Source organism: Heloderma suspectum, chromosome 2 (genome assembly GCF_057233095.1).
Source record: "Heloderma suspectum isolate Gila_16-S chromosome 2, 16-S_ref, whole genome shotgun sequence".
In the NCBI taxonomy this organism is placed as follows: Eukaryota; Metazoa; Chordata; class Lepidosauria; order Squamata; family Helodermatidae; genus Heloderma; species Heloderma suspectum.
In genome coordinates, this window is record NC_139459.1 from 385,949,232 (window position 1) to 385,972,297 (window position 23,066).

Consider the following 23,066-nt stretch of genomic DNA (forward strand, 5'->3'; position numbering starts at 1 on the left):
ATGGGCCTCTGATTGGTGCACCCCAGTCGCACCACCAGTCAGGGAGGAGCGGGCCAAGTTGTCTTAAACTCGACCCCCCTCCCTATCTCAGCTCTTTGGCATGATGCAGCTATTCAGAACTAAAGACTCGCCTGGATTCGACGAGGGATTCTCGCCTGCTGGAGACCGGCTTCGTCATCGTCTTTCCAGCCACCTGGACTCAGCATGGTTCTGCGCGCCAAAGCTTCTCTTCACGCGAGGCTATCGAGTTACCGACACACGCGGGGGGTCTCGTGTGCTCCGGCGCCGCTCCCTCTGGGACGGCGCCCGCTGGCCGTCAGGAGAGCCAACCTTACTGGTGATATTGTGTCCACCCCCCTTCTCTCCCTCCCTGCCGGCTCCTTTCCTCGAGCGCCCACCGCAGCCCCGGTTTGGCTGGCGGCGCAGTAGCGGTGCTCGAGCACATGATCTCTCTTCTTCGCGGTCTAAACGCTGGCCGCGGCTCCTAGTTTGCATGCCTGGGTGAGGCGCCTTACCCCTTCCCGGGGGTCCGGGTGGGGCGGCGCGCGCCCACCCGCCTGCCCCCTCGGCCTTTGTTCACCCCCCCAATCACCTCGCTCGCCCGCCCGCCCGCCCGCTCGATCGCCCACCCCCTCGTTCCTCTACCTGCCTGCCCGCCCGCTCGCCCGCCTGCTCGCTCGCTCGCTCACCCACGCGCCCGGTCTCTCAATCGCCCACCCTTTTTGTTGCCCGGCTGGCCGGCTGGCTGGCCAGCTCCTGGCCTGTCTGCCGGCCGGCCTATTGGTCTGACATGCTCGCCTTCCGCCGGCCTCCGCTGGGCATGGCCTTTTGCTTACCTCGCTGGGCCTCAGAGGCGTTGGTGGTGGTGAGGTGCGGCAGCGGCGTGCGTTGAGCACAGCACCCGCGTTTGTCGGCTCCGGCTGTCCCGGCAGCTGCATGCCTGCCTCCCCCTCCCCCCAGCTCAACAGGTTAGACTGCCTGGTGGGGAGGGGAGTCTGGCGGCAGGGCCAGGGGCTAAGTGTTTCCCCCCCAGTGCCTTGCTATTCTCCTGTTGGCATCTCCCCCCCCCCCAAATAAATAAATAAATAAATAAAATATTTAATTACTTAAACGATCAAGTAGCCGCGGCTGCCTGTTTGGCACCTCCTGAGCTAGGGCGCCCTCAGCTGAGGGTGCCCGCGCTCAAGCGCGTTTCCTTCTAAAAAAAAAACAAAAAAACTTTGCTGCACCTCTTAAGCTTTAATCTCTTGGTCTGGAACGCGTATCCGCTGACTGTGAAGATTGTGTGATAGCTGCCTGTTGCCCGGGGTGCCCACTTGCTTATTCTCCAATAGCAGCTAAGCTTAACTTACCTTTTGCATCATGCCTCCCAAGAAGGGCCAAGGGGGTAAGAAAGGTAAGGGGAGGGCCCCTCCCCCCTCCGCAAAAGGCTGCTGCCAAGGCCTGATTCTGAGTCTGATGAGGACTCAGACCCGGTATTGTCATCAAGTCTTTCTCGTTTGGAAGCTGCTGAACGTTCCTCGGGGATACCTCTCCCTCCCCCAGCCAGGCCCCAAAAACCCTCAGCGGTCCAACCTAAGCGAACGTGGCAGCAGACACAACGCTCGTTGCTCCTTTCTATTTCAGCTCGTCTGGACGCTATTGAGGCATCCACCTCCTCTTCCTTGGCTCTTCCAGAAGGCGCACCGCCTTCAGTGGAGCTCCTCCCTTCTGTGGCCTCATCTTCCCTGGGCGCACAAGCAGCAACGTCGGTTTTTCCAGCTAGGGATCAGAGCACACCTACGATTGATACAGGTGAGACTGCTTTGGCACCTCAATTCGCATGGCCGGGCATGGGGCAAATCACCCCATGGGGTTGGTTGCTGTGGTTTACTCTTCAGGGTGGCCCAGTTCCCCCTCTCTCACTTCCTTCAGTTACTTCAGCCTCCCCAGTTAGTACTCCCCAGCCCGTTGCCTCGGCCTCAACTCTCAGCTCAACTGCTCCGGTGGCTAGCCCACCTAATTCAGTGGGGCCTGGAGCTTCATTCCCCTTAGCAGGAGATGCCACCACGTCAGCTCCGCCACTGCTCTAGCCTCATCCAATTAACGTCGCCCCGCCAGTGTTTGGCAGAGGCCCGCTGGTTCTTTTCAGGACCCCCTGGCTTCCCTATCTCCTCCTCTCCTAGGCCCACAGTTGTCCTCAGTTGACCCATGCACCAACCTGAGTAGAGGATCTATGCCCACAGGTGCTACTTCCTACCCTATTGGTTTTCATTTAACCATTGCCACCAGAGAAAAGATTCTGCAGGGTGAATTTACCAATGTCTTTGCCCTGCTCTTTCATGGCCCGAACCCAGCGATAAAGATAGGACCCGTGACCGAGATTCTGAGCGGAGCAAAGCCCGCAAAGTGCCTCTCACCTGGGCGAACTGGTTGCCAGGGTTTTTAATTTACACTGGCATCCTCCAACAGAGATTCCCTGAGAGGGCTTGGGTTCTCACCAAATACCTTGACATAATATACAGGGCTTACACCAAATATGAAGGGAGTGCATGGCTGGCCTATGATGAAGCCTTTCATAGGAGGGCCACCATTGATCCCTCCATGCGCTGGGATCTGAAGGACCAGGACCTTTGGCTCCAATTCATGACCCCTTCTAGGCCAGGCTTCGGCAACAGGTCCGACAGCGGCCACATCCTGGCCAAGCTGTCGCCCGCAATACCCGTTAGGCCTATTGCGGGTCCAGGGGTTCAACACCGCTGGCTGTACTGGGAGTTCAGCTCCAAAAGTTCTTGCTCCCAAAACCCATGCCACTTCCGGCACGAGTGCTCTCTTTGTGGCGGTCAACACTCCTGCTCCTCCTGCCCGAGAGCCAGAGGTTGGAGAGGTTCCCCAAGGGATGGCCGTGGTGGCAGAAAACATGGCGGTGGGCACCCTCCCCCTCACAAAGGGCCCCAGCCCAGTTAAGATTCTTCCGCTCCTTCAACTTCGAAGGCGTTACCCAAATCGTCGGGCAGCGATCTACTTGGAACGCGGCTTTACACTGGGTTTCAGGATCCCCTTTATGGGTCTGCGAAAGCCGTATTTGACTGGTAACCACCGGTCTGTTCTTAGCATGCGGCGCTTGGTGCAAGACAAAATTAACAAAGAAGTTCAGTCAGGTTGGGTCATCGGCCCCTTTTCCTCGCCCCCGCTAACCAACCTGCGGATTTCCCCTTTGGGAATTATCCCCAAGAAATCGCCCAGTGAGTTCAGGTTAATTCATGACCTCTCTTTCCCCAAAGGTCAGTCTGTTAACGATGAAATCCCAGATTCCCTATGTTCCATGCGTTACACTTCCTTTGGCACTGCAGTAGCCATGATAAGAACCCTGGGCCGCGGGGCATTGATGGGCAAATGTGATATCAAATCCGCTTTTCGCATTTTGCCTATCAATCCTCTGGATTTTGATTTGCTGGGATTTGCCTTCCAGGACAAATTTTACATCGACCGCGCCCTCCCTATGGGATGCTCCATTTCTTGCGCCATGTATGAAACATTTAGTACCTTTCTGGAATGGGCGATACGGGATAAGATGGGCTGCGGCGATGTGATCCACTATTTGGATGACTTCTTGTTTGCTGGACCCGGGGACGGCAGTCAATGCTCTGACCTGATTAAGGCATTCATATCCCTGTCCTCAGATTTAGGTGTCCCTTTGGCACACGAGAAGACAGAGGGCCCAGCTGTTACTTTGACGTTCTTAGGGATCGAGCTCGATACCCTCGCACATTGTTCTCGTCTCCCTCTTGATAAATTGCTGATACTTAGGAATAAGATCCAATCCATCTTGCACCTTCGTAAAGTCTCCCTTAGAGCCCTCCAAGAGATAGTTGGCCATTTGAATTTCGCTTGTAGGGTAGTGGCCCCTGGCCGCGCATTCCTGCGACAGCTCAGCTGGGCAATGCGGGGTCTTCGACTCCCGCATCATCGCACCAGAGTCACCTCCGCTATGCGCATGGACCTGCGGGTATGGCTTAAATTTCTGAGAGACTTTAACGGCATCTCCTTTTGGAGGCGTGAGTTACTTCTACGAGCCGACATGCAGATCCATTCGGATGCGGCTGGCACTTTTAGTTTTGGGCTAATTTGGCAAGACCGGTGGTGCCGGGGCCAGTGGCCAGAGAGCTGGGCTGCCGGCAGTATCTGTCGTGACCTCACCTTCCTGGAATTCTTCCCCATTTATGTGGCTGTACATATTTGGGCAGAATTGATGGCCAACGCTGTCGCTCTTTTTTGGTGTGACAATTTGGCGGTAGTGCACGTCATTAATACTTTATCCTCCAGAAACCAAAGGGTTATGGAGTTAGTTAGAGCATTTACCCTCCAATGCCTACGCCACAACATATGGTTACGCGCCCGCCACGTGCCGGGTCTGGGGAACCCTGTAGCCGATGCTTTGTCACGAAACCAGATCGACCAGTTCCGTGCGTTGGCTCCGTGGGCACATCCGCTGTCAGACCCCATGCCAGACGAACAGTGGGAGATTGGTGCTCTCACGTCGAACACGCTATCCTGAATTCTATAGCCCCCAGCACTAGAGCTGCCTACGAGAGAACAGGTAGGGAGTTTAGCGCCTTCAGGTGTGGACTGCAGTTGCAGGAGGTGTGGCCCTTACCTGTGGACCACTTGTTACAATTCTGTGTACATCTGCATAATAAGGGACTATCTGCTAGGACCATTTCGAGGAAGCTCGCCTCTTTGGCCTTCTGGGCCAAAGTGCGAGGGGTGGAGGACTCCACCTCAGATTTCCAAATCAGGAAGGCTGTGCAAGGCTGGGCACGGATGTCTCCCGCCCCGCCAGACTCCAGACATCCTTTGTCGCCAGCTATTCTTATAGGGCTTTGGGCACTGTGGCCCTCCATTTGCTCTTCTCCATACGAAGCCTCCCTCTTTCACGCTGCGGCCTTAACAGCCTTTTTTGGGGCCCTTAGGATTTCAGAACTGGTCTGGGCATCCAAATCCGACACCACCGGGAGGGCCTTGAGGTATTCCGATATCCTGATCCATTCTAACCTGATTCACCTCCATATTCGACGTTCAAAAACCGATCAGTCAGGCAAGGGAGCATTGGTGACCCTTAACCAGGCCCAGGCTGACGAGTTATGCCCTGTCAGGGCCTTGCAGGCTTTCATTGAGTATCGCGGGGCAAAGGAGGGTCCCCTATTTTGCCATGCTGACGGTTCACCACTGACAAAGTTCTAATTTTGGGCAGTCACTAAGTTAGCCTTGACCACACTGGGTCTGGGGCATTCTTGTTTTGGGACTCACTCATTCTGTATTGGGGCAGCCTCTACGGCAGCTGCCATAGGCTTTTCTTCCAAGCAAGTGAAGGCGGTAGGGAGATGACGCTCCAGGGCCTTCCGCTCTTACATTCGCAAGTTGCCTGATGCTTCATGATGATTCTCTTCGCCTTCCCCAATGTTTTATTTAGATGGGATTCGACCGATGCCGGTACGGGTGCTCATTTGTGGGCACAGTATGGTTTTTTGGGCTGCCCGCAGAGCTTCTACGTCGGCCTTCGGATCCCGGCTGCAGTTTCCCCAACAGGTGGCAATTCAATGGCTCGGCCGATGGGGTATGCGATGGGACAGTCTTCTTCCCACACTCTTTCAACGAGGTTTGGTCATTTTCCCTCCACAGGTCCTGGTGCTGCACCTAGGAGGGAACGACCTGGGCTACAAGCCTGGAAAAGGCTTGATTGAGCAAGCATTGGCTGATCTGCGGACAATGCGACATCGTTGGCCGGGGGTGACCATATTATGGTCCTCAGTGCTCCCGAGAATCATGTGGAGGGCGCAGAGCAATGCGGCCATGGAACAGGCCCGGTGCAAGGTGAACAGAGAACTGGCATGTGGGTTGTCAGAGCATGGTGATGGTTATATCAACCACCAAGGAATCCATTGGACTAGGAGGGAGCTTTACAGGCAGGACGGCGTCCACCTGTCAGACATAGGCAATGACTTATTTTTGGCCGATCTGCAAAGGGGCCTGCGGCAAGTTCTTCTGCGCAGGTGGGGGGAGTTTCACAAGCAATAGGCTTGTGACTCCTGTGGCGGCTAGGACGGGCAAAACAGGAAAGGGAGTAGGGATGGTGTGCACACAGAGGCACCTTATGGTGACAGGTGACGTCTGAGGCCCCTCGAATGGGTTGTGCGGCTCGGCGGGAGGATAAGTGTTGCCTGGGAGACCAACCCTACTCACTCACCCAGGTGTTGTGCGGCACCGGGTTGGGGGTGACACGGGAAGGTCTATCTCCCCCAGAAGGGGCAGTCCAGAGGGATGGCGAGATCACCGCCACCCCTCAGGCTGGGTGTGTTTTTGCCCAAGAAGTGCCAGCTAGCCGCTGACACAGTTAGATGCCCATCCTAGTTACCCCTTTGCAAATATTTCAATAAATGTGGCCCAGTTTTCAATCCAAGCTTGTTGTCCGCGTCTTCGTTGACCCATCTCTGCTCGCAAATGCCCTACCTGGCGCCAGCTTGTCTGGCTGAAAGGGGGGGGCATTGCGGGCGGGTAGGGTGATAAGACGTATGGGCCTCTGATTGGTTCACCCCAGTCGCACCACCAGTCAGGGAGGAGCGGGCCGAGTTGTCTTAAACTTGACCCCCCTCCCTATCTCAGCTCTTTGGCGCGACACAGCTCCCTCCCACCCTCCCCTTAGCAGTGTGGGTTTTGCCCCTTTGGGAGCCATGTAGGAATTTTTTGGTTCACAGCCAGATTGGCTGAGGACTGTGAGCCTTTTTTGCCTACGTCACACTGTTAAGCGGGTTGTGTGTGTCCTGTAAGGGAATACAGTCTATATCATCGGTCACAAGGGGCAGTCCGGAGGGATGGCGAGATCGCCGCCACCCCTCAGGCTGGGTGTGTTTTCGCCCTAGAAGTGTCAGCTAGCCGCTGACACAGTTAGATGCCCATCCTAGTTACCCCTTTGCAAATATTTCAATAAATGTGGCCCAATTTTCAATCCAAGCTTGTTGTCTGCGTCTTCTTTGACCCATCTCCGCTCGCAAAGGATGCTTCTCTTTCTTTCTTTCTTTCTTTCTTTCTTTCTTTCTTTTTTACAGTTACTTATATCCCGCTGCATGTTAGAAAAGTAAGAATTCATTTTAAAGATCCACTCATAAAACAATATTAAAACAAAAAAACTCATAAGGATCCAGCCTACAAGGTGCTTGATGGAGAAAGCCCAGTGGAGGAAGGGAGGGACAGTCCAGCTGGACCGGGGGCCTGAGGGGATGTTTTCCTGCCACCCTCCCTCTCTTCAGAGGAAGAAATGCATTCAAGGTCACCCAGAGTCGAAGGAAGAATGCTGGGAAGGAGTCTGTGACCCTGGGGAAAAGGGCTGATCCCTCAGGGGCTCAAGCAGGAGAATCAGCAGCTCACTCTGCATGAATTGCTCAGCCTCAGGAGCCAGGCCAGAGTCAGCAGAGGGACCCTGTTGGCTCCGTGGGCCACTTAATCACTGCTGGGCTGTGACTGGAGTGATCCTCTCTGCCCCTTTGCATGGGTGCTGCTGCAGCAGCAACACAGCTGAGACCAGGCCAGCAGTTCCCTCCCCTTACATGGCTCGAGGCTGACTAGAGCAGGAAGGTGCTTGTTTCCTGCCACCTGAGTCCCTGTTTCAAGACCACCCATGGTGCCCTGCAGAACTTCTGAATCATTGGCTGGGGAACTTATGAACCCTCCAGATGATTTGGCCTACAATGCCCACCAGCATGGGCCAGCATCACCGTTGGTGCGGGATGATGGAAGTTGTAAGCCAAAATATCTCGAAGTTCAAAATATTCTGGAACACGTCCCAATTCAGAGCTTTTATTATTTTATTTTATTTCAACAGGTGCCCACCGGTCACAGTGGTGTCTCTACCTGTCCTCATCTAACAAAGGTAAGAGAATCAATGACAGAGTGATTCTATGGGGAGCAGGATAAAAAAGGTATTTCTTCCAGGGCTCCCCTTCTTCACTCTGAACACCTTCCTCTATTTCTGGATCTACCAGCAATCCATGAGAATGGGACAGACTCTGGATATGTTCTATAACTCTTTTGCCACCAGCAGAACATGCAATTCTTATCCAGATTGTTGTGGGGGTGGGATTCCCATCTTTATTTTTTTTTGGCATGAGATGCTCCTTTGTATTCAGATCAGGCCTCAGTACAATAAAGTAGCACTTGGGAATACAGATGCAGCCCAACAACCCAGCACTGGAAGCCAAGATAGAGAAGACCTGCATGGCTACCACATATTTGCCCTTCGTGCTCAGATTTGTTGTTCAGTCGTTCAGTCGTGTCTGACTCTTCGTGACCCCATGGACCATAGCACGCCAGGCCTTCCTGTCCTGTGCTCTCTCCCGGAGCGTGCTCAAGTTCATATTCATTGCATCAGTGATGCTATCTAGCCATCTCATCCTCTGCCGTCCCCTTCTCCTTTTGCCTTCAGTCATTCCCAGCATCAGGGTCTTTTCCAGGGAGTTTTCTCTTCGCATTAGGTGGCCAAAATATTTCAGCTTCAGCTTCAGGATCTGTCCTTCCAATGAGCACTCAGGGTTGATTTCCTTTAGGATGGACTGATTTGACCTCCTTGCAGTCCAGGGGACTCGTAAGAGTCTTCTCCAGCACCACACTTCGAAAGCATCAATTCTTCGGCGCTCAGACTTCCTTATAGTCCAGCTCTCACAGCCATACATTACTACTGGGAAAACCATAGCTTTGATTAGACGGACCTTTGTTGGCAAGGTGATGTCTCTGCTTCTTACTATGCTGCCTAGGTTTGCCATAGCTTTCCTCCCAAGAAGCAAGCATCTGCAGTGATCTTGGAGCCCAAGAAAGTAAAATCTGTCACAGCTTCCATTTCTTCCCCTTCTATATGCCAGGAAGTGATGGGGCCAGATGCCATGATCTTAGTTTTTTTAATGTTGAGTTTCAAACCAGCTTTTGCACTCTCCTCTTTCACCCTCAACAAGAGGCTCTTGAGATCCTCTTCGCTTTCTGCCATTAGGGTGGTATCGTCTGCATATCGGAGGTTGTTGATAATTCTCTCAGCAATCTTAATTCCGACCTCTGATTCATCCAACCCGGCATTTCTCATGATGTACTCTGCATATAAGTTAAATAAGCAGGGTGACAATATGCAGCCTTGTCGTACTCCTTTCCCAATTTTGAACCAATCGGTTGTTCCATCTCTGGTTCTTACTGTTGCTTCTTGACCCTCGTACAGGTTTCTCAGGAGACAGGTAAGGTGGTCTGGTCCTCCCATCACTTTAAGAATTTGCCACAGTTTGTTGTGATCCACACAATCAAAGGCTTTAGCGTAGTCAATGAAGCAGAAATAGATGTTTTTCTGGAATTCTCTTGCTTTCTCCATGATGCAGCGAATGTTGGCGATTTGATCTCTAGTTCCTCTGCCTCATCTAAACCCAGCTTGTACTTCCGGTAGTTCTCGGTTCGCATACTGCTGAAGCCTAGCTTGTAGGATTTTGAGCATCACCTTGCTGGCATGTGAAATGAGCGCAATTGTGCGGTAGTTTGAACACTCTTTGGCATTGCCCTTCTTTGGAATTGGAATGTAAACTGACCTTTTCCAGTCTTGTGGCCACTGTTGAGTGTTCCAGATTTGTTGGCATATTGAATGCAGCACTTTAACAGCATCATCTTTTAGGATTTTAAATAGTTCAGCTGGAAGACTGTCATCTCTGCTAGCTTTGTTGTTACTAATGCTTCCTAAGGCCCACTTGACTTCACTCTCTAGGATGTCCGGCTCAAGTTCAGTGATCGCACTATCATGGCTATCAGTGACATTCAGATCTTTCCTGTATAGTTCTTCTGTGTATTCTTGCCACCTCTTCTTAATCTCATCTGCTTCTGTTAGGTCCCTGCCTTCTTTGTCCTTTATCATGCCCGTCTTTGCACAAAACGTTCCCTTGAGATCTCCAATTTTCTTGAAGAGATCTCTAGTCTTTCCCATTCTGTTGTTTTCCTCGATTTCTTTGCATTGTTCATTTAAGAAGGCCTTCTTGTCTCTCCTTGCTATTCTCTGGAACTCTGCATTCAGTTGGGTATATCTTCCCCTTTATCCCTTGCTTTTCACTTCCCTTCTTTCCTCAGCTACTTGTAAAGCCTCATCAGACAGCCACTTTGCTTTCTTGCATTTCTTTTTCTTTGGGATGGATTGAGTTGCTGCCTCCTGAACAATGTTACGGACCTCCGTCCATAGTTCCTCAGGCACTCTGTCTATCAGGTCTAATCCCTGAAATCTATTCCTCACCTCCACTGTATATTCATCAGGGATATGATTTAGGTCATACCTGAACGGTTTAGTGGTTTTCCCGACGTTCTTCAATTTAAGCCGAAATTTTGCAAGAAGCAGCTCATGATCTGAGCCACAGTCAGCTCCAGGTCTTGTTTTGACTGACTGTATGGAGCTTCTCCATCTTTGGCTGCAAAGGACATAATCAATCTGATTCCGATATTGACCATCTGGTGATGTCCATGTGTAGAGTCGCCTCTTGTGCTGTTGGAAAAGAGTGTTTGCTATGATCAGCATGTTCTCTTGGCAAAACTCTATTATCTTTTGTCCTGCTTCGTTTTGTACACCAAGGCCATGCCTGCCTGTTATCCCGGTGATTTCTTGACTTCCTACTTCCTAGCATTCCAATCCCCTATGATGAAGAGGACATCTTTTTTTGGTGTTAGTTCTAGAAGGTGTTGTAGGTCTTCATAGAACCGATCAACCTCAGCTTCTTCAGCATCAGTGGTTGGGGCATAGACTTGAATTACTGTGATGTTGAATGGTTTGCCTTGGATTCGTACTGAGATCATTCTATCATTTTTAAGATTGTACCCCAGTACTGCTTTTCCCACCCTTTTGTTGACTATGAGTGCTACTCCATTTCTTCTAAGGGATTCTTGCCCACAATAGTAGATATGATGGTCACCTGAATTAAATTCGCCCATGCCTGTCCATTTGAGTTTGCTGATTCCCAAGATGTCGATGTTCAATCTTGCCATCTCATGTTTGACCACCTCCAGCTTACCTTGATTCATTGATCTTACATTCCAGGTTCCTAAACAATATTGTTCTTTACAGCATCGGATTTTCTTTTCACCACCAGACACATCCACAGCTGAGTGTCCTTTCGGCTTTGGCCGAGCCGCTTCACTCTTTCTGGTGCTACTTGGAAATACCCTCTGCTCTTCCCCAGTAGCATATTGGACACCTTCCGACCTGAGGGGCTCATCTTCTGGCGTCATCTCTTTTAGCCTTGTGATACGTTCCATAGGGTTTTCTTGGCAAGAATACTGGAGTGGGTTGCCATTTCCTTCTCCAGTGGACCACATTTTATCAGAACTCTCTGCCATGACCTGTCCATCTTGGGTGGCCCTGCACGGCATAGCTTATGGCTTCACTGAGTTACGCAAGCCCCTTCGCCACAACAAGGCAGTGCTCCATGAAGGGGTCGTGCTCAGATAGGAGGGCACAAAGGACACCCAGACACTCCAAAAGACCAGCATGCTGAAGGTGATCAGTTTGGCTTCATTGAAGGCTGCAGGCAGCTTCCTGGCTTGGAAAGCCACCATCAAGCAGATGGTGGCCAGGAAGCCCATGTAGCCAAGTGCACTATAAAACATGGTGACAGACCCTTCATTGCACTGCAGTAGGATCTGTCCAGGCTGGGAGTGCATGTCAGAGTCTGCGAATGGTGGAGACATACCCAGCCAGATGGTGCAGATGACAATTTGGACACTAGAACAAGAAATTACAATGGTGTTTGCAAGACCCTTGCCCAGCCATCTCTTCATCTTGTTCCCTGGCTTTGTGGCCAGGAAGGCCAACACCACCATGATCATTTTGGCAAACACGGAAGAAACAGCAACTGAGAAGATGATGCTGAAAGCTGTTAGTCGAAGAACGCAAGTGGCTTTGCTTGGATGGCCAATGAACAGGAATGAGGACAAGAAGGAAAGCAGGAGGGAGATGAGGAGAATGTAGGAGAGGTCCCGGTTGTTGGCTTTGACTACTGGAGTGTCCAGGAATTTGATGAAGATCCCTAACACAAAGCCCGTGGTTAAGGACAAGATTAGTGCAAAGGAAGCCAGGACATTTCCCAAAGGTTCTTCATAGAAAAGAACAATTACATCCTTATGGACACACTGATCTTGGTCCTTGTTTGGATGCTGATCTGCTGGGCACTTGGTGCAATGATCTGTATCTGAGAAGAAGGGGAGTGACTTCAGCATCACTACCATCAATAGTACACGGAGAACAGTCCGTATTCTATTACATTTGGAATGAAGATGTGGATGTGGGAGAGGTCAGGAAATAACGATCTGTAGTTGGGCAGGGAGAGAGAGAGAGTCAAACATTCCTTGGTTGAGGAGATTCAACCCAGGGCCTCATTGCCAAGGAGGGATCTTAGAATCAGGGTAAGAAAAGCTGCAAGGAATAGAAGAGAGAATCAAGAGAGAATAGTGTATCCAGGCCTCTTTGGTGGAGTAAGTTATTTGGCTTATTTCCCAAGGGACCACCCTTTCCTCTTAAGTAACCCACCTTCCTGAGTGGAGATTGTTCCTTCCACACATGGCGCACAAGCGTAGCAGCAAGGGGGCTCTCCTTCTCGAATCTCCATGGCATATCCAGGGCGACAGCTCTCAGTGCACCTGGAACGAGGCACAGTCTAGCAACAAAGAGAAGGAGCATCCAGGAAAAGGTGTTAGATGTATTTCTGTGGATAGACAAGAACCATAGAGTTTGGAAAGGGCCCCGTGAGATCTCTAGTCCTAGTGACACCAAGTCACCCCAGGCACTGGTTTCAGGGAAGCAGTATTGATGCACCAGACCATGGCAGGGAAGCCTTTCTGGGCTGCTTGTTTGATTCAGCAAAGATCATTCAAAACAATGACAGAAAGATCAATACAGAAGAAAGAACACATCAGCAAGTTGTTATTTTTCATACAAGAACACAACAGCGAGGAATGAGAGAAGTTCCCAATGAGGTTGTCAGAATGGCAGCGGAAAGAGAACTGAGGGAATAGGCGGAAACCTGTTAGGGATATGTGGAGAAGAGTTCCCGCCCAAAATTCCTCAGTTATAGAAGTTATATTGAACGATATGTGTGATGGACAGAGACCATAAAGAACTGAAAGATGCAAAGTAAAATAATGAAACAAACAAAAATACAATCCTCAAATAACAGAAATTACAAACTACAATGAAACAGCTACCATAACATATTACTCCAGTACTTTTTCAGCTGCACTTGCTGCCAGTCCATTTCTGGGCCCGATTCAAAGTGCTGGTGTTAACATTCAAAGCCCTTAACGGCTTGGGGCCAGGGTACCTGAAGGATCGCCTCCTCCCATATGTGCCTGCCCGGACCTTAAGATCATCGTCAGCGGCCCTTCTCCGTGAGCCCCTGCCAAAGGATGTGAGGTGGGTGGCTACTAGGAGGAGGGCCTTTTCTGCTGTGGCACCCCAGCTCTCGAATGAGCTCCCTAGTGAGGTTCGCCTGGCACCTACATTGTATTCCTTTCGGCGCCAGATGAAGACCTTTTTATTTTCCTAGGCATTTTAGCATTTTAGCTTTCTAGACTTTTAGCTTTGCTGTTTTAAATCTGTATTTTAAACTCCTGCACTGCTGCTAGGTTTTATTGTGGTTGTATTGTTATATTGTGGTTTTAATGTTCTATATATTTTAAATTGTTTTATTGTGTGCTGCTTGGTTTTAATTTTTGTGAACCGCCCAGAGAGCTTCAGCTATTGGGTGGTATAGAAATGAAATAAATATAAATACATACATACATACATACATACATACCCTAAAACTGCTAACAGTCAGATTTCAAGTCTTCTGTTACATATAAAGCAAATTTCTTTGTTAGGAGTTGAAAATATATGCATTCAGTCAATCTGAATGCTATTGTGCTTAACTGTGCAGGTGATATCATAGAATCGTAGAATCATAGGGTTGGAAGGGGCCTACAAGACCATCGAGTCCAACCCCCTGCTCAGTGCAGGAAGCCTGATTCCCAGGCTGTCTCCCATCCAAGTACTAACCAGGGCTGACCCTGCTTAGGTTCCGGGATCAGGCAACATCAGGCACATCCAGCCCTGTTAACTTGATGTTTTATGTTCCATTATTACCTGTTTTTTAACCTATATTTTTTAGTCATATTTGATTTTCAAAACATTTACCACTAACAAACCTTTTCCCCTACCCCATTAAAATTCCTGGGCCACACAATGGCTTCCGGGTTAATGGTGAGCTTCATGTCAAGGGATGACTGTCTCTTCACACCCCCAATTTCCTCTCTACCATGAGACCTGTTGGGAAACAGCACAGCACCCAATTCACGATATCAAAGTCGGCTACCAGCTCCCCATTCTCATCCAAAGACAGTCCGTCCATGGAAATATAGAAAGCTGTCCTTCTCTTACGAATGCATGGAGCTAGAATGACAGAGAAAAGAACCAACATTTAGTATAAGATAGATAACACCTTTCATGTTACAATTAAACACATTTTTTCAAGATGTATTTTCTCTTATCTATATGGTTAGGGATTAACAAACTGTTATCTTAACACGGTTGCTGCACACACTACAGTGGCTGCATGGAAAATGATCACTGAGTTTATCTAAAATACCACCCAACAGAATGAAATGACTTTGTTTCTTTGGGCAATTATGGACTAACATGTCCCTCAAGCCTCATGCCTGTTTGTATGGAAAGAGAGGTTTCTTTACATTTTGGAATCTCAGATAACAGATGCTAGTGCTTCAGTAGTATCTATTGGACTTGGCTTTTATAGCTATCATATGTAAGAGGAATCACCACATGGTTATTTTTCTGTCTCCCTGCCTTAGGCTGCAGTAGGTCCTGGGGTTGGACTCTGTGGTCTTATAGGCCCCTTCCAACCCTACTATTCAGTGATTCTGCCTGTCTGTGTTCTTATCCCTGTATATGGCTTGTTTCAACATTCTTTTTGGATGACCCCTCTTCTCAAACTGGCCCATTAATATTTTGGCTTGTCTACAGGAATCAGTCACTGTGCTGCAATTCCTTCTTAACCTCATCATTTGAACATAAGCCCATTTTTCCTTGATGTTTCCTGGATAGAAGCTGTCATAAGTGAAAAAGGAATGTGCATCTGTTGATTTCCTGAAGACATGAGTGAGTGTTAAGTGATTTGTCATTTTTCAATATTCTGACATTCGAGAAATGTATTTCCTGTCTCTCGTAACTGATACCAAATCTGAGGGTCTCATGCTGGCCATTGATGTAATCCCTACATTCTAAAAGGGCTTCCTCTGATCCTTTCCAAATCAGAAAAATGTCATCCAGATAGTTCTTCTGTGCATGAATGGAATGAAGAAGTGGTTCTCATCATTCAAAATATGCCGTTGTTGTTCAAACCAATCCATTAAACGACTGGCCAGCTCAGGGGCAGACGTGCAACCCATAGCTGTGCCTGATATCTGCCAGAAGTACTTCTGCTGCCATGTGGGTGGGGGTAGTTTTCCTTCAAAGCTAACTCTGCTAGAGAACGTACAATGCTAGTTGGCCAGAATGGATCCTCTCTCTTATTTAAGGTCAGTTCTATAATTGCCATGCACTGTTCCTGGGGGACATTTGTGTATAATAAGGCTTCTTCACCATCTGAAGTCACTGTGTGCAAGAAGTTTAAAAAAGGGGTCCATATTTTTAATGTATGCTTATATCTGAGGAATAAATGGTTTAAGGGAATAATCTACACCTTCTAATAGGGGTTCTTATGGATTCACTTCCTGAGATAATTGGGCAACCTGGTACTGGAGCAGTCTATTTGTGAATCTTAGGTAGAAAATAAAACACTGGTGTTCTCCCCTCTGTCTTTCTTGTCAAGGAAACCCTCCAGTAGTCCCTCATCTAGCATCTGGACTATTTCCTTGTTCACCCTCTCAGATGGATCACACTAACATAGTGTGTTATGATCCCTAGTCATCTTTGCACCTCTGTGAGATATCCCTGTATGCCCCAGATGATCACTGCACCCTTTGTCAGCTGGCTTGAAAACTACATCCTCCCTCCTTCTCAAGTTGGTTAAGGCTGTTGTTTTTTGTCTATTGAAATTGTGCCAGACCCTCATAGTCTTTTTATCAATCTCCTTTACCTCATCCAGAATTAATTCTTCAAAGACTTGTACTCTACTATTGCTAGATGGTGGGTGGAAAACGGGTTTCAATTTCCATATCTCTTCCATATGAGATGCATCCCTATCAATAAATACATTTGTTCGGTAATAACTCGGGTCAAGAAAAATTGAATACCTGCCATGGCTGCAGCCTCTGATGTTCCAGCCTGTCTCTTGCACTCATCATCAATATCTGCTTGGTTTGGGATGAATATGCAGCATTCAAAAGCATGAGCCATGATTTGGATAGAGTTGTAGGTAGTGTAGCTATCTTGAGACAGGGCTCTCTCTATCTCCTCCTGGGGCAACATCTCCAGTTTCTCTTTCTCTGTGTATCTTGTCCACATTCTCATGGACAAACCATGCATTGAATGTAAACAGTGGAAGGCATTCTGCTAAAACCATGAAAAAGCAACAGAAAATGGATGGTAGTAGTCATGTTTGGTCCTTTTTTTGGTCTTCATTGTAAATGACAGTGAACCATGAAGAAACCGAAAGTGACCAGGTTCCAGAGACAAGTGTGAGTTGAGGTCCTGAAATGTTGTTGTGATCCAGACTTTTGCCCCAGTTTGATCCTTCTCAAGTATTACTTGTATCCATAAAATTGGAACACAGACATAGTGAGAGTCTGCATAGTAAACAATTACATTCACTTGTCTCCACATGACAGAAAGTTCACTTATGTGTATGATTTGTCGTGGTAGCCTTTTTGAGAAGGCCACACAAATTCCACCACTGGTCATCAGGGGAGTCAAGGCACCCATGAACCTTTCTCCATTGTCGGTGTCTGGCGCAAAGAGAACAATCCATGTCCATCCAAAAAATAGGAGCAGTTGGATGACCGCAGGGTACTGGGTTTCTTCCTTCGGGGCCATCCGGTAGACAAAAGAGAAAGGAGCTTTATCATTAAGAATATGCGCAGCAAAGCCATAACTGATCTAGAGAGAAAATGAAGAGAATGGTCTTTTGTATTGTTTTGTTTCCAGGATGAAAGTAAGGTATGTATTAACCTGAATTATGAGTATCACACCAAATGCCTGTCACTATGATAGGTGTGGCGTACAGTATATGAGGGGGATTGTATTTGTGGGGCAGCCCTTCTTCCTCTGGTTTATTGAAAGAAGTACAGAGGGGTCCTCTGTCAGTGGAGCTTCCAGGCTTGTCAGTGGAGATTCCAGGTCAAGTCAGCCAGCCCACCGAGTGTCAAAACAAAAGCCCCACAAAGGCAATGCTTTTCTTTCCCTCATAGCAGTGAATGATATCTTTTCATGTATTCAAAATACAGTAGAGCAGGGTCCTTGAGGACATCAGTAGATGGAGGATAAACCTGTTAACACGAGAACATAAGAAGGGCCGTGCTGGATCAGACCAAGGGTCCATCTAGTCCAGCATTCTGTTCACACAGTGGCCAAACAGCTGCTCATGGGCAACACACGCTCTGGTTTCAAGAAATCCTACACCTGTTTCCAGATTCATGGCTGCATATTCTCCACAATTAGGTGCCCCCAAAATACGATGCAAGAAAAGTGCTTGGACTTTTTCCAGAAAAGAATTTGTTGACTTGATCCATCCAGGGATACCGTATAATACCTGGTTCAGTGACTTAGCTCTGAATACTCTGAGGGCAAGGGGAACTCTCTGACCACCATGGGTGTAATAAAAACAAACGGCAGCAGATGGACTTCAATGTGCAGGACTGAGTGCATTTTTTGCATTCATAGAATAGTAGTATCATAGAATAGTATGGTTGGAAGGGGCCTACAAGGCCATCGAGTCCAACCCCCATTCTAAGTTCTTCTTAAGATTATATTGGGAATAAAAACCTAGGTACTTACATTCATTAACCTGTTCCAATGTATTCCCATTTAATATGCATTGAAAATTTTCCATGACATAAGAACATAAGAAGATCCATGCTGGATCAGGCCAAGCCACCAAGGGTCAATCTAGTCCAGCATTCTGTTCACACTGTGGCCAACCAGCTATCGACCGGGAACCCACAAGCAGGACAAGAGTACAACAGCACCCTCCCTCCCATCTTCCCAGCAACAGATGTACATAGGCTCACTGCCTCTGGTACTGGTGGTGGTAGAATCATAGAATTATAGTAGAGTTGGAAGGGGCCTACAAGGCCATCGAGTCCAACCCCCTGCTCAATGCAGGAATCCAAGTCAGAACATCCCTGACAGATGGCTGTCCAGCCTTGTCTTGAATGCCTCCAGTGTGGGAGAGCCCACCACCTCCCTAGGTCACTGGCTTCATTGTCGTATTGCTCTAACAGTCAGGAAGTTTGTCCTGATGTTCAGCCGGAATCTGGCTTCCTGTCACTTGAGCCCATGATTCTGTGTCCTGCACTCTGGCATGATCGAAAAGAGATCCTGGCCTTCTTCTCTGTGACAACAGTACTTGCAGAGTGCTATCATGTCTCCCATCAGTCTTCTCTTCTCAAGGCTAAACATGCCCAGTTCTTTCAGTCTCTCTTCATAGGGCTTTGTTTCCAGTCCCCTGATCATCTTTGTTGCCCTCCTCTGAACCCTCTCCAGTTTGTCTGCATCCTTCTTAAAGTGCGGTGCCCAGAACTGGACACAGTACTCCAGATGAGGCCTAACCAGTGCTGAGTACAAGGGAACTAGTACTTCCTGGGATTTGGAAGCGATGCTTCTATTAATGCAGCCCAAAAGACCATTTGCCTTTTTTGCAGCCATATAACATTGTTGGCTCATATTCAACTTGTGATCGACAACAATTCCAAGATCTTTCTCGCTTGTAGTGTTGTTGAGCCACGTATCCCCCATCTTGTAACTGTGCATTTGGTTTCTTTTTCCTAGGTGCAGAACTTGGCATTTATCCCTATGAAATGTCATTCTGTTGTTTTCTGCCCAGTGCTCCAGTCTATCCAGATCACTTTGAATTTTCTTTCTGTCTTCCAAAGTATTAGCTATCCCTCCCAATTTTGTGTCATCTGTCAATTTGATCAGCATTCCCTGCACCTCCTCCTCCAAGTCATTAATAAAAACGTTGAAGAGCACTGGGCCCAGGACTCAGCCCTGCGGTACCCCACTCGTTACCTCTCCCCAGCTTGAGAAGGTCCCATTGATAAGCACTCTTTGAGTCCGATTCTGTAGCCAACTGTGGATCCACCGGATCGTTGTTTCATCTAGCCCACTTTGAGCTAGTTTGCTCATCAGGATATCATGGGGCACTTTGTCGAAAGCTTTGCTGACGTCGAGGTATATGATGTCTACAGCATTCCCACAGTCTACAAGGGAGGTGACATTATCAAAAAATGAGATCAGATTTGCCTGGCAAGACTTGTTTTTGACAAATCCATGTTGGCTTCGAGTAATCACGGCATTGTTTTCAAGGTGCTTCCAGATGGATTGCTTTAACATCTGCTCCAGAATTTTCCCAGGGATTGATGTCAGACTGGTCTGTAGTTCCCAGGTTCCTCCTTTTTACCCTTTTTGAAGATAGGGACAACATTAGCCCTCCTCCAGTCATCTGGCACTTCCCCGGTCCTCCATGATTTCTCGAAGAGAATAGACAGCGGTTCTGAGAGTTCTTCTGCCTGTTCCTTTATGACTCTAGGATGCAGTTCATCTGGCCCTGGAGATTTGAACTCATTCAAAGTAATTAGGTGTTCCTTGACCGTATGCATATCATATAATCTTCATCTCATTGCAATAGTTCTGTCAGACATAGGACATTATTTTTTTTAATATTGTGCAGGAGATTGTGTCACAGAAGGACACAATCTCAGAATCACTTGTCCCCCAAAATATCACAGGAAAATACTTTTAACTAACACACCCATTCTCACACCGAGAAACACCACCTGAGCATTCATCCTCTTCTGAAACGTTCAATTGCACCATGATGCATTTGCTTCTTTTTGCTACAGAATAGCTGCAACTCAAATCCATCCAATTACAGTATATTTGCTACCTTATAATAGGCATTTATGCTAAGGATGGAAGGGGACCTATGCAATCACATTTGTGTTTAGACCATCTCCAAGAAAGAAACAGCCTAGCTACAGTCACAGGGCTTAATACCAAAGGGACCTTTTTCTTCTTGTAGTGGAAACAATGCAAGGAAGCCAGAATTATCCCGTCACATGTGTTTGTACCAAACTAAATGTAGCCTTAATGTTGATGATGCTCCAAATTCTCCCTCAAATGGCACAACCCGGGAAAAACAGGGAGAATGATTTTCCTGGTATCACATGGGGTTGCAGGAAATATGGATGATCTCCAGTGAATGGGGACAATAAGAGTTACATGCATTGGGAAGCATTCAGTCATCATTACTTACGGATCAAGCCTGGTTAAAGGGGACTCAGAAAAGATGTAAGGTTGTTCGGACTTAAAATATTGTGAAGATATAATTCTGCTAAGAATGCAGTCTCCTGGCCAGTAATAATTGGGTGCTCCCTTTCCAATCATATTCCAAGGACATTTTCTCTTCTGCGTCTTGCAGGCCGCATGAGGTAGAAGCAGAAGCAGGAAAAGAAGTGATACCATTCTGGGTCTTCCTGCTTGCTACACCTCCCTGTTCCCTTCACCTCCACAGACAGCTAATCAGAAGAAGCCAGAAAGACTTGCAAGATGGAGGTTGCAGTATCTTTATACATACAAGGAGTTCTGAGCTACAAGGGAGGGGGGTTATTGTCGTGCGACACAGGCATGGTCATCCCAGCCTGCCCTAGATCTCAGTCAGCTCTTGGTTGCCCAGGAGCTATTTGATGCACCAGACTTTTCAGGTTCAGTGCAAGAACTGACCTGACATTGCCCATGATGTTGATGTTCAGTTCATTGGTCTCAAAGGGAATCTCCAGGAAGCTCTCTTGAGTTTTGTCAAGAATAAAAATATATCACTATGTTTCTGATTATCGTCCTCTCTGCAACTGGACTCTGTGTGGCTCAAGGTGCAGGTACAGAGTTAGAGAAAAACATGTTTGTGACAACTCACCAATGATGCTCCATCTTCTGACATGGGTGGGCAAGGAGTGAAAGGGAGCATGGCTGGACCTATATGAAAGAAACATGAGCAAAAGATCCAACCTCAAGAAAATCTTTTAGAACGTATACCCACAGTAGAGAAGATTTAGGCTTCCTGATAGCATTGACCTGCAAGTCCCATCAGTCTGGGCCAGCATAGCCAATGCTGAAGACTTATGGGAGTTGCAGTCCAACAACATCTGGAAAGCCATATGTTCCCCATCTGTGATGTACAGAAAAGTGGACATAGTTGTGGCAGTTCCTCAGCCCTGCTCCCTATGGCGGCCCTCCCAATTGCCCCTCTGTGGCTGGATAACCCTGGATTGACAACCATCAAAGAAAAATGGTGGCTGCCAATTTTGCTCCCTTCATGCGTAAAACAGTCTCATTAATCAAAACTGAGAATAAGCATGTTTGGGAAAGAGGTATGTCATGTTTGCCTTCCAGACATTTCACAGTCAGCAGAGAGTGCAAATTAGGGTCATGACCACCACTGGCATCCATGGGCAATGGCCAGGGCCCCACTGTTATGACAGGGCTCATGGCTGATGCCTACCCTGAGCCTCCTTCATGTCCTTTTCTAAGCCAGAACTCTGGGCAATGCAAGGCAGCTGGATCTAGCCAGCTTCTAATTCCCCATAATGTCCCCATCAGAGGGTCATTCTGGGTCACTGTGAGGAATTAACAGGGTGTCCAGCCCAGGCAGCCCTTCCTGGAGTGCTGCCACCACAGCCAGGGGAGGCCACCAGGGCCCACCGACAGAGGAGGGGCCTCAGCAGAGGACACTTGGTCCCCCTCAAGCTTGCAGTTGGTCCTGTCCTGCTCCTGTCCTCATGGATCTGCATGGGACTCTAGTGAAGCCACCACCATATCATAGAACACATCTGTGGACACATAGGTGAGGCATGAGTTGATGGTGGCTTGTGAGTGGGATACCTTGTAAAAGTCACGAGGACTGGATCCATGCCTCGGATCCATGTTTTGTGCCATGGCAGTGCTGGAAATACTGGACCCATGATTTGTATGCTTCAGTCCATGAAGACACATGTCATCTGTGAATGATTTGTTGGTGGTTTGTGTGCAGGGATTTCATGTAAAAGAGGATCCATTTTATTGCATACAATCATTTGTATATAGACCATCTCTCTCTCTCTCTCTCTCTCTGTGTGTGTGTGTGTGTGTGTTACCCCCTGCCATTTTCCCTCTGACACCCAATTCCCACCCAGGATCACTCCCAGGCACCCCTTTTTCTCTCCATTTTTACCCCAGCCCCACTCTCTCCTGGGCACCGCTTTCTCTCTCCCTGTTTTTCTGTCTGTCTGTCTGTCTGTGTGTGACACCCTCTCTCCTTCTATACACTTTCTCTCTCTTGAACCCCACACACCACCCCTCCCCTACTGATCTGTTCTTCTCCTCCAAATTTCTGTCTGATCTTTTAGCCTTGTGATACGTTCCATGGGGTTTTCTTGGCAAGAATACTGGAATGGGTTGCCATTTCCTTCTCCAGTGGACCACATTTTGTCAGAACTCTCCGCCATGACCTGTCCATCTTGGGTGGCCCTGCATGGCATAGTTCATGGCTTCACTGAGTTTTGCAAGCCCCTTCGCCACAACAAGGCAGTGAATCCATGAAGGGGCTGACCCACACACAGCCCTTCAAATCACTCTGCTGCCCCAGCCAACCCCTTGATTCTCTCTACCACATGGAACCAGCCAGAGGCATTCTCAGGAAATGAAGATGGCAGGCAGCTGGAACTCTGGCCAGTGTTTTGCTTCCCAGCAGCCATGAAAAAAGTTAAATCAACAACTGGGAATGGTCTGGGAGGGGACAGGGGAGAGCCTTGTACATGCAGTAAGCTCTCTTATTACCTGTTCAGAT

The 23,066-nt window shown here is 48.3% G+C and overlaps 1 protein-coding gene across 1 annotated transcript; it reads left to right on the plus strand.

Annotated features, from left to right (window-relative positions):
- Positions 1-95: 95 nt before the first annotated feature.
- Positions 96-21,069, plus strand: LOC146356424 (uncharacterized). Its single transcript, XM_084832623.1, has 5 exons — positions 96-337; positions 1,627-1,794; positions 5,662-5,853; positions 7,859-7,906; positions 20,667-21,069. The coding sequence occupies exons 1-5, from the start codon at positions 101-103 to the stop codon at positions 20,673-20,675; spliced, it is 654 nt and encodes a 217-aa protein (XP_084688749.1). The 5' UTR covers positions 96-100; the 3' UTR covers positions 20,676-21,069.
- Positions 21,070-23,066: the final 1,997 nt, after the last annotated feature.